The sequence below is a fragment of the Podarcis tiliguerta genome (genome assembly GCF_965153285.1).
Source record: "Podarcis tiliguerta genome assembly, chromosome: 1".
Classification (NCBI taxonomy): Eukaryota; Metazoa; Chordata; class Lepidosauria; order Squamata; family Lacertidae; genus Podarcis; species Podarcis tiliguerta.
In genome coordinates this window covers 69,761,662-69,772,941 of record NC_139534.1, presented here as the reverse complement: position 1 = coordinate 69,772,941, position 11,280 = coordinate 69,761,662, and the positions used below count along the sequence as shown (strand labels likewise).

The 11,280-nt window shown below is 47.4% G+C and overlaps 1 protein-coding gene across 1 annotated transcript; it reads right to left on the bottom strand.

Moving 5' to 3' along the window:
• Positions 1-2,858: 2,858 nt before the first annotated feature.
• RASSF10 (Ras association domain family member 10) lies at positions 2,859-9,809 on the bottom strand. Its single transcript, XM_083422375.1, has one exon. It carries the CDS (start codon positions 6,055-6,057, stop codon positions 4,564-4,566), a length of 1,494 nt encoding a protein of 497 aa, XP_083278501.1. The 5' UTR covers positions 6,058-9,809; the 3' UTR covers positions 2,859-4,563.
• Positions 9,810-11,280: the final 1,471 nt, after the last annotated feature.

Below are 11,280 nucleotides of genomic sequence, written 5' to 3'. Positions count from 1 at the left end.
CATTGAAACCAACTTCCTAGTAACCAAGTTCACAATTTGCAATCTTGCAGGCCGATCTTGTTAATATTTACTTGGAGATATAAATCACACAGACATCAATCGGACTAACTCCTAAGAAGGTATGTACTGTATAGCTCAGAAGTCCTACGTGGGAGTAAGCCCCATTGCATAGGATTGTGCTGTTCAAATCAGAATGTTAGCATTCTAAAGACACCATTTCCCCCTGTAATTTCATTGCTTTTCTTAATAATATAGTAAGTAAATATTTTGCAAAACTGCAAATGGATAAAAACAATATCCAATGTGTTATTAATAGCTTGCCTTGAAATTTGTTAGTTGAAAGCTGCACAATTGTACCTGGAGTTCAGTTATATTTCTACTGTTGTAAAGGATGAAATCCTTAGTTTTTACCCTTGAACATAGATGTTACTGACTGTGGATACCTACCAATTTCTAGAAAGGACTTATGCTGGTCTGTGACTGAAATAAAGTTTGATACTGATACTGATACAAAGGAATGATATGTTTTAAAGTGTCTAATTATGGTTTACTACATAAACATCAGTATAGTAAATACAGACTATCCTTTTAGGAAATGTTCAGCAGCAGAGGATGACTATTTAGCTGAAAACACCAGATACAGATAATACAAAAAAGTGTTACCGAAACAGCTGAAAATACTGCATTCAGCTGCGTTCTTAAATGTCCTCTTTGTCAGCTAGAGATGGGCAAGCAAATCAATTCAGTTCACAATTAAAGATGCCATCCTTCAAAATTCGCAATTGTCTGACTTTTGCAATGCAGTTCTCAAGCCAACCAATGTGTTCAAAAATACATATGCTATTCTTTATTTTATTCATTTATTTCATAAAAATTATACATCACTTGATTGTAAAAAAACCCCTCAAAGCAGTTTACAACTAGGGTAAAGTGTGCATAAAAACGCATGTGTGTGTGAAAATAGCATTCAAAAATACATTATATTAAGGGAATATTTTGCTTTGCAAAGATGTATATATCAGGCAAAATTGGATATAAAATGCATATGAGGAGATATTCACATTAAGATGCTGATGAGCTTTTATGCAAATGGATGCTGAAATGTGGATAACTAGAATTAAAGGGTGGAAAATAAGAAACTGAGAGGAGCTACAACTGACAGATATGCTCCTTCTAATGGTGACCATATTAATTGCTTCTGGTCTGTGCTCCTGTTTTGAACTAAATGTCAAAAAGACACTGCAAGCCATGTTTCTTTCTCCCTTTTTTTGGCCCATATTTGTTTGAGCTAAATAATGAACACACTTCCCCGCCACCTTATAGCTCCCACCTACTAATATTCGTTTGAGGGAGCACCAAACACTTCTTTGGGTGTTCCTTCCTCCAAGAAAGTTAACACTCCATGCAAGACAAAGTGGGGGCGTGGTCACTCCCACCCCCTCCATTGCTCTCCACTGGTTGTCTGCCGTGTGCAGCCTACCTTACTGGTTTGGAGCAGACCCCAGCTGCAGTCCTCCGCAACTTGTGGAGGGCCATGGCAGGGAGAGATTTAGGACTGTGAGAGTGGTGCACATGCACTGGGGGCTGAGCCAAGGGGGCGTTGTCTCAAAGATGCTGGGCTTTGGGAAGGAAGTGCGAGGCTCTGACAGGGTCCTAAAGTCCTCCTTCCTAAAACCCAGTTAGTGCTTTCAAAGCTTTGAAAAGGAGGTAGGAGGGCTCTAGGACCCTGCTAGAGCCCTCACACCTCCTTTTCAAAGCTGATGCCTCCTTACTGGCCTTTTGGAAGGCAGTGTAAGGGCTGGGGGGGGGGTGCCAAATTTTGGTCTCACACAGGGTGCCATACTACCCAGGTCTGCCACTGGCAACAGTGGGGTGACGGCAGGGATGAGAGGAGAAAGGCTTGTCCCAACATCTTCCTCCATGTAATGTTAATGATATTGAGAAAGGAATATACTTGAAGGTTTACCATCTCAGGGATATCTCATTTACTTTCCAGACAGCACATTTGTTGCAAAATTGGTAGGTGGACCACGGTTGCACAAATGTGACAAGACACTTACTGGACGTCGACCTGGCTCCATAGGACCAAAGGTGCTTTGAACTTACATTTATCAAAAAGTAGCTACTCAAAGGTCTTTTGAAACTGAGTGGAATTCCAAATGCTGCATATAATAGGGTTCGAAGAGGGCAAAGTTGATGGGCATGCATGCCTGAGGTTGGTCTTTGGGTCATGGTCACAGTCTGTGAGGCCAACAGTGAGGTTAGCAACTTTGCACCTGCATGCCATGACTTCCCAATAGTGCCAGTCTGCAAAGGGTATCTGGTTTTAAATAGCAACCACAGAGGCCCAATCAGGTCTGCTCTTTCCTTCTCCTCCCTGTTCCCAACCAGTCACTCCCAAGCAAGCTGCACTTCGCCACAGGTGGAAAACATCCTTTGACACCAATGGAATTAGCACCGTTGGTTCCCCAATTCTGAAACTTTGAAAAATTATTTGAAGGGTTTCCATTCCCCCTTTTCAGACTCTTAACCAAGAGTACACCCCTAACTGGTTTACCCAATTGGACAACCATAATGCATTATAAATGGGGCTGCCCCAGAAGATGACTCAGAAATTTCGATTGGTACTGAAGGGCAGCTGACTGTCTTAAAGGACAAGCTACATTTCGGTCCAATTCAGAGTGTTGGTACTTACCTTTAAAGCCTGAAATGGTTAGGGGGTCCAAATATCTGAGGTAGAGTCTTTTTCTTTAGGAACCTGCTAGGGCTTTCAGATCTTCTACTAAGACTCTTCTCCGAGTACCATCTTTTTCAGAGTTATACTGTTCGGTTACATATAAGAGGGTTTTTTTTAAAAAAAAGATATGGCACCATGATATGGAACATCATCCCAAAAGAGGTACACCTCGCATTTTCACTGCAATCTCTATTCTTTTTGGCTAAAACATTTAAGCTCTCCTGGGCATTTTAACTGGTTAAGGCTTAGTCTTGATGGGGGGGGGAAGGGTGCTGAATGTTTTTTAAAGATTAATTTCATTGTGGTTGATTTGCATTTATGATATAAGTGCCTTGAAACTGAAAGAGCATGAAGGGTGTTTTAAAGGAATGAAATAAATGTGAAGTAACATTGCTCAGTTGTGGATATTACAGAAGGAGTAGCAAGATATTGTTCCATTGTTACTGAAACGTTATTCAAGGTAGCAGGGCAATAGCTCAATTAAGGCACTGGCATGTGTGATGGGAAGGTTCTTATGCAGCATTGACTTAATCAGCACTGATGGATTACTTTGGCTTAGGCTAAGACCTAATTTAAGTCAATTTTATTTAAAATATACAATTATTCTGCTATTGTTTGGGGGTTGCTTATGGGGAAATGGGCTTGCTAGACATATTGGTGTTTCCAAAAGTCTTCTGTTGGTTTTGAACAAATTATGTTAGGTCTTCTGCATCCATCATCCATTTCTGAGAGAAACAGATGCTACATTTTTTTGTGGTGTGGTTTAGTTTCGTTTGCCTTCAGTGGTTCATTATTAGCATTTAAATTACCCACCCCCACACCCGCATGACCCCATGTGCACATGCAAATGATATCAATTGCTGTTAAGGGCATCAGGACATCAACTGGAATCTATTCCAAAACACTCTACAGAATACATACTTGTGAGTTATTAATCACCTAGTGTTGCTGCTGTGTCCATCCTTATTATTATTAATCATCATCATCAAAGGAGCAAACTAATTATTTCATGGCAAGTTACACAGCTGCCTTTGAAGAGAGGAAAAAAAGATCAAGGTGCTAAGTGTTCTGTTTCAACTGGAAAACATAAATCAAATGAATTCTATAAAGAAATGCACACTGTCCCATGTTTACATTGCAGAACTGAAGGAGTAGAACTTCCCATTCAACAATCTTTGATGTGAAATAAAAAGGTATGAATCTGAAGGAAACAGGTTATTCCAATATTAAATGAAATGCAAATACCCCTCTCTTGCTTCTTCTTTAAAAGATAAAAGTAGGAAGGAGTCAGCCTGAAATCTGCCTGCCAGGGACTCGCTTTAACACGTTTCAATGTCAAAGCCACAATTAAGATGCAATCAAACGGCTATGATACAATATAATCTCCCTTTCCCCATTCCTTCAGAGAACCCAGCACATCCTCTGCAGTTAGTGGGCATCAAAACGCAGCTGATATCTTTCCTTCAAACTTTTTGTTTGAAAAACAAATACCTATAGGGTGAGATCCTTTTTAATTCAGAAAAAAAGAGAAGCCGATGTTTTTAGGTGCGCAAATGTATGTTATGATTCCCGGTGACCACAAATTAACTACAAACATGAATTTTATTATTATATTTTATCAGAATGAAAGCATGTGCCTCGTTGAGTCGTTTTGAAAAATAGATCTTTGTTGGGGGCGGGGTGAGCGGAGAGATCCAGGAACTCCCCGTCTGAGCATCTTGCAAAAGACAAAACAAACAAACAATAATAATAATAATAAAAACCCGAGGGAAAGCCCAACTCTGCGGTCCCTGAGATGACGTGTGGGGGGAGCGGGGAGGCCGCCGCTATACCAGGGATTCGCAAACGGGCAGCGAGTCCGAGTCCTGGCTGTGCATGGAGCTCAAGCCCGTGTCGGAATCCTCGTCGTTGTCGTCGCAGTCTTTGCGCAAGCCGCGCGCAGCCTGCTCCCCCCACACCTCCGCGGTGATCGGGGCCGGGTCGGGGGGGAGCTGGCCCCCGTCGTCGTCGTCGTCTTCGACGGGGAGCTGGAGAGACGGGGCCGCCTCCTGCTCCAGCTGGCCGCCCGCCTCCTCCTGGACGTCGAGGGAGCGGATGGTGTCGAGGAGGCGCTGCAGCTCGCTCTCCTTGTCGGCCCAGGCGCGCTGCGTCGAGTCCAGGTCGGCCTTGACGGCCTCCAGGTCGGTGCTGAGGCGCAGCCCGATGTAGAGGCTGGTGCTCAGCTGCGTCTTGACGCGCTCCTGCTCGACGTGCAGCTCCCCGCCGCCGCCGCCCACCAGCTCGGTGGTGTTGCAGTCCGTCTCGGAGAGGCTGGCGCTGGAGCCCTTGGCGGCCGCCAGCTCCTCCCGCCGCCGCTTCATCCAGCGCTCGTTCAGCTCCTCCTGGATCTCGCCGGCCAAGTGCTCCAGCAGATCCTCCTGGCGGCGCCACTGTTCCTGCAGCAGCGCCACCTCCTCGCACTTCCGCGCGTACTCCTCCAAGTCGCCGTCGAGGGTCGCCGCCTCCAGTCCCCCCTGCGCGTCCCCTTCCTTTTCCTCCCCGCCCTCGGGGACCTCCGCGTCGCCGCCGCCGCCGCCGCCCACCAGGTAAGTGTCCTGCACGTAATTGACGCCGTGGCGCTTCATGCGGTCGAAGTGGATCTTGGCCTCGAAGCGGTCGATCTCGCGATCCAGCTCGCGGAGGCGCTTCACCTGCTGGCGGATGGTGTGGTCCTGCGACAGCACGAGGTGCACCAGCGTCTCCATCCTCTCGGCGCTCGGCGCCTCCTTGGCCGGCGGCTCGTCGGGCTGCCCCGACGGCTGCCCCTTGCGCTTGTTGATCTTGGCCAGCTTGCGGAAGGCCTTGCGCACCACGCGCCGCTGCCGCTCCTGGGTCAGCGCCAGGCTGGCCCGCGCCGCCGCCGTGGCCAAGCCATGCTGGCAGGGGCTCTCCTTGCTGGGCACCACGCGGGCCTCGGCGCTGCGCGGGCCCGTGTTGGGCAGCGACGCCTCGCTGCGCACCAGCACGAAGCGCACGTTCTCCTGCTCGTCCCCCCAGGCGGCCCAGAGCCGCAGGATCTTGGTCTTGTTGGGCAGGATCCGCTCGAAGCCGCGCCACTTCTCCACGATGCAGTAAGACTGCGGGACCCCCGACAGCATCCCCCCGCCGCACTCCTGCAGCGACGCCAACTGCTGCTGCTGCTGCCTCCGCCGTCGGCTCTGCTTGCTGTCCTCCAGTAGCACCCGCACCACATCCGAGCAAGTGGTGCGCTTGGAAAGCCCCGAGATCAGCTTCTCCTCCTGGCAGATCCACACCGAGATCTTCCTTCCCTCCGGCTCCATCAGGGCGCTCCTGCGCTGGGGGCTTGGAGCTGCTGGGGCCCGCGGCTACTCCCGCCCAGCGGGGGATCCCCCATAGAAGCGCTCAAGGGAGCCGCGGCGGGCCAAGTCGGACGGCCCGCGAGCCCAGCCGAGCCATGGCTCCAGCCTCTCGGCTCTTCTCTCCCTGCCCGACGCCGTCTCCTCCTCCTCCTCCTCTTGGCTAAATGGATTCCACTCTGGGGCTCTCCATGATCCAAGTCCTCCGCTGGCCGCGTAAGACACAGGCTCGCCTCCTTTTGAAGCTTTGCAATCTTTCCCTTTCCCGTCACTCTCTCTCTCTTCCTCAGACACACACGGCGCGTACGCTCAGCCCGGGGAGTCCCGGGAAACTGCCAACTTCCAGAATTGCAGCTCCTCCTGCTTGCTGCTTCTGTTGCTGCTTCCAGCAGCGCCTCTGTGTGTGTCACAATCGGCTCTGGCTGCGAGTCTGACACTGCCCTTCCTTTGCTGCCGCCTTTTTCCTTTCCTATCACGTGGTTCTCTCCTCCCCCCCCCCACCCCTCTCACACTCACACACTTTTCTCTGTGTCTGTCTGAGCAGCTGTACTGTTTGATCCAAGACTATCTCCCTCATTGATTTTACCCCTTTCAGGCAAATTCACTCTCCTCCCTGGAAAACAGAAAGGCGCCCACCTAAGCAATTGGATCAAATGGCTTGCCAGATGTTAATGTGGGGGGTTGCGGGAGGGAGAGATGGAAATGCTGCTATCCTGACATCCTACAGCCTCCAAAAGAAAGAAGGTGGGAAACAAAACTTCAAAGCAAAAGGCCAAAATGAGACCACATTTCTTCCGTTTCAGTAAAGTCCCCAGCCCTGTAATTAAAAGGAGTTCATGGGTGCCAAAGCACTTTGCAGATTAAAATGCACAAGCTAAGTGTTATTAAAATCCTTCCTTGCTGCCAGGGCTTGAAGAAGAGAAGAATTAGGCTATAAGGCTGCAGTCCTGCTAGGCATACTAAGAGGAAACTCAGCCCCACAGAGAGCATAGTAGGACTTACTTCCCAAGGAAACGTTGTGCTGTAAGCATAGATTTGGAGCACCAAATAAAATGGGCATGTGGGTGTTCTATTTAAAAATAATAATAATTGTGTTGTATAATAATAAAACATTGATTTTCCCATAAAGGAGAAAATAGCAAAATGATGATGATGATGATCAATCCCATGACATTTAAAGTACCTTAAGTTTTCCCATCATTAAAAGCCACAAAGCACGCAATCACAGGGAACTTTCTCCTAGTTCCATTGAAATGAATGGGGAGCTGTGCAAGTGAGCATCTGTGTGCTTGTTTCACTACTCTTATTAATTTCAACTCGAGAAATTCCTTGTAGACGCACAGATCGGAATAAACAGAGTTTGAATGGTTGCCACCTTGGAGAGTGTTGTCAGTGTCCATGGTTCCTGCTTGATTTGTGGGCACCTATAAAACTGCCCTAAACTGAAGAAGGATGAAATTGGTAAAAATGTATGTGTGCGTTTCCCTCCCCCCCCCCCCAGTTCACATTTGCCTTAGGACAGATGAACACGATTTCCGAAATGATGGGTGGGCTACCTGTGGTTTACCCTGTTATTTTTTTTCATTTCTCACATTGTGTACAGACCTCTTTGTAGGGACTATGCAGCATTCCTGGCACACTTGCAAGCCTAAGGAATGGCTAGGCTGCAGTCCATCTTCCTGGTGGGCATGGTGTTTTTTTTTTGGGGGGGGGGGAAGGTTGAGCAGAAACTTAAGGGAGCTGAGTTCCCTTACCTTTAAAATAATAATAATAATAATAATAATAATAATAATAATAATAATAATAATATTTTTTGTCTGTGAGGGCTGGAACAGATATACACCCAATGCCCGATCAAAAAATCCACCTATAACTGTAATCAATAAAGTTGTGGCCATTTCTTATCCTTATTTCTTAACTGCTTGAGTTTATTATTCACATCTTACATTTAGCCATTGCCCGGGGTGAGGGTGGGTGGGCAGGTGGCACTGCGACTGGGCCCCTCAATAAACAAACAAAGAAAAAAATAACTTTGTGGTGAATTCCCCCACCCTTTTCCCAGAAAAAAAGCACTTCTGATGACTTGGCTCTCCATGTACAGATCACTTTTGATATTGGAGCATTGTCAGTTAAATACTCTCCCAGGTGCATTCTGCATCACCGCAGCAATGTCTTCCCTTCATGCACATTATTAATTACATTTATATCCCCCTTTTTTTAACTAGAAGAAAGTCAGAGGGAGTAACCAGGCAGCCCCTGAACCTTGGGCACTTCTTAGCTTTAACCAGAAGCTGCATCGGGAGCCATTAGGACAGCCTTCTCCAACCCTAGTGGCTTCCAGGTACATTGAACTACAACAGCCACCAGCCCCAGACAGCAGGGCTAATGGTTAGGCATGATGGGAGTTGTAGTCCAGCAACTGCTGGAGGGCACCAGGTTGGGAAGGCTGCCTTAGGCTATCCTTTAGATCGGACCTGCTAGCAGAGCAGTGTGGGAAGAAGAAGCCGCAGGGAGAGAGTGCATTCTGAGGTGGTGGTTCCCCCATGAGGATACCGTCCCACGTGCAAACCCAGCATGTTTGGGCGAGCTTTGCTCAACTATAAAGCATCGCTCTGCCCGCTGTGCGGCACTGAGCTGTAGCATGGCATCCGTTGGATAGACTGCACTTTGTGTGCCAAGGGAGGAGGGCTGAACACCTCCATGGCCTGACGGCAAAGAACTAGCATTTGGAAGCTTGTTAAAGTGTTGGGGCAGTTGGAGTTTGCAAGGGAAGCACATTAAGTGGGTTAATTAAGTGCTCGTCCGTGACGTACGAGTTGCTTCATTACGACTCCACCGTGATCGCTGTAGGCTGTGTGCAAGCTTAGGCATATTTTATTGGTTTGGTCATGCTAGGTTTTCACTTGGAAGGGTTTCTTCAAAAGCATAATACCTCTGCATATGCATATATATATATGCATACGTGTATATATAGTACAATGGTAATGACCTCTTGGCAAATCCTCCTCCTCTAGAACCATGGGGCTCTGTTTAAAGTTCCACACTCCTGTTTGGCAGAGGTTTATCCCTTCCCTGCCCAGCCACCATCCCAATGAGAATTACAATCCCTGCCAGGAGTAAGGGATTTCCATTGGGATTGTGACGGGGGAGACAAAGGTTAAACCTCCCATTCCCAGCCAATGTTGAAAACCAGGGGCCCTTGCACCTAGTTTTATATTTAAAAAAAGAACAGCAGACCACACAGTTGCTAACCACACAGTTTCTGCAACATGTAGCCTGGCTGTAACTGATGGTTATAAAGCAGTTTTTTAAAAAATAAAATAAACAATAACCCAAAACAAAACATGGCTTCTGAGCAATGAGATTTTGACTCCTAGTTTTCAGTGTTGTGAAACTTGGGACTACTGATCAAACTCATTAAAGAAACTGGGGATTCAGGAATGCTTGTGGAAGCTAGAGTAAGTCCAAGTAGCTTGTGATCTGGGGAGAGAGACTCTTAAAGTAATGTAAACTGCATTGCACTGAGTTTAGCTATGACATTGTGAAGCAGGGACACATTCAAGGAAGGACGTGGTAAGTGAGAGGTGGGGAAGGTCTTTAGCTCAGTGGTGGAACTCTTGCTTTTCAGGCAGAAGGTCCCAGAAGGTTCAATCCCTGGAATCTCCAGGTAGGTCTGGGAATGTTCTCTGCCTACTATTTTCTGGAAGGGAAGTTAGATAGTTCTCTGCTTACTGTTTTCTGGAAGGGAAGTTCGATAGTTTCGGCATCTCATCCAGTGTAGCATAGTGGTTAGCATGCCAGACTAGGACCTGGGAGACCAGGGTTCAAATCCCTACTCAGCCATGAAGCTCACTGGGTGATCATGGGCCCATCACTGCCTCTCATAGCCTAACCTACCTCACAGGGTTGTTGTGGGGGGAAATCAAGAGTGGGAGAAGAGTGTGTGCCACCTTGAGATCCTTGGAGGAAAAGGCGGGATATAAATGCAATAAAGAAATGTAGAACCAAGTATGGTTCATAACAGGAATGGTCAACTCGAGAGCTGAGGGTCAAATTTGGCTCTCCAACCCAGGCATCACACCATCTCCCCAGATAAGACCCTGAACTGCCCTCCCTGAGTGTTTTTGCCTGGCTGGAATACATCCTTGTTTCTTGCTTGTCGGGATGGAGGCTAGAGAGGGGTGTGCAAGGGTGTGGAAACTGGCCTACTTTTCAAAGGTAAGATTCACATTTTGTTTCCCTGCCCACTTTTGCCTCTGGCCCCGCCCTCCACTGCCACATGGCCCCTGGAAGTTTGCCGAAAGCGGAACTTGGCCATTCTGCTGAAAATGGTCCCCCATCCCCATTTTATAAGATCTGAGAGTATTTTTTTCCTGTCCCCCCCCCCCTTGAGCAATTCATATGGAGGTGTTGATTTAGGACTGGTGTTTAACTTGGTGACAGCTGCTAAGATCCCAGTTACATCACATTGGAGAACCTCTATTAATCTGCCACTCTGTAATTGGTTTTATACAACACGTCTGGAACTGGCGACAAAACGTTGCCACAGGGATTGCTCAGGTTCAGTGTTTCAGCTGTCTCGCTTAGGAAATAGTGAATTGCCTTTATGCGTAAACAGACTCCATAATTTGTGAAGATAATATATAGCGGCTACAGTAGCTCATGGAAGAAGCAAGCTGTGGCACCAAATCCAAAACTTAGCAAATGTTGAAGGAGGAGCAAGAGGAAGAAGGTGATGTGCAGAGTTAGGCCTGCAGCAGACGCTCCCAAATTCTTTATGTAGGGCTGCTGCTGTGCAGGTCAGGCTGCAGCTGGCTCTGGTCAGTTCACAGAAGTCCTCAAGACAACTTTAATGAAGTAGGTCTGGGACAGATATCTGACAGGGAGAAAATTCCAGGTGTAATGCAGGAGCACAGAGTGCTGAGGGAAACGAGATGACCTTGAGATGAATATGTATGCTCAGGATTAAAGGCGTTGAGCAGGAATGTACTGAGATATTTTTTAAAAAAAAATTATGGGGAGGGGGCAGGATGTCCTCCCAGTGGTTAAGATGTGCTTCTGCAGCTGGGGCCCATGATGGATTGTTCCAGGAGTTCTGTGCTCTATGGTGTGTGTGTGTGTGTGTGTGTGTGTGTCCTCGATTCCAAGCTTGAGAGGAGAACTGAGGTTGCCATTTTTACACTATGC

What these genes read in the sequence shown, in the direction of transcription:
- RASSF10 (XM_083422375.1), bottom strand. Translation starts at nt 6,057, where the DNA reads ATGGAGCCGGAGGGAAGGAAGATCTCGGTGTGGATCTGCCAGGAGGAG.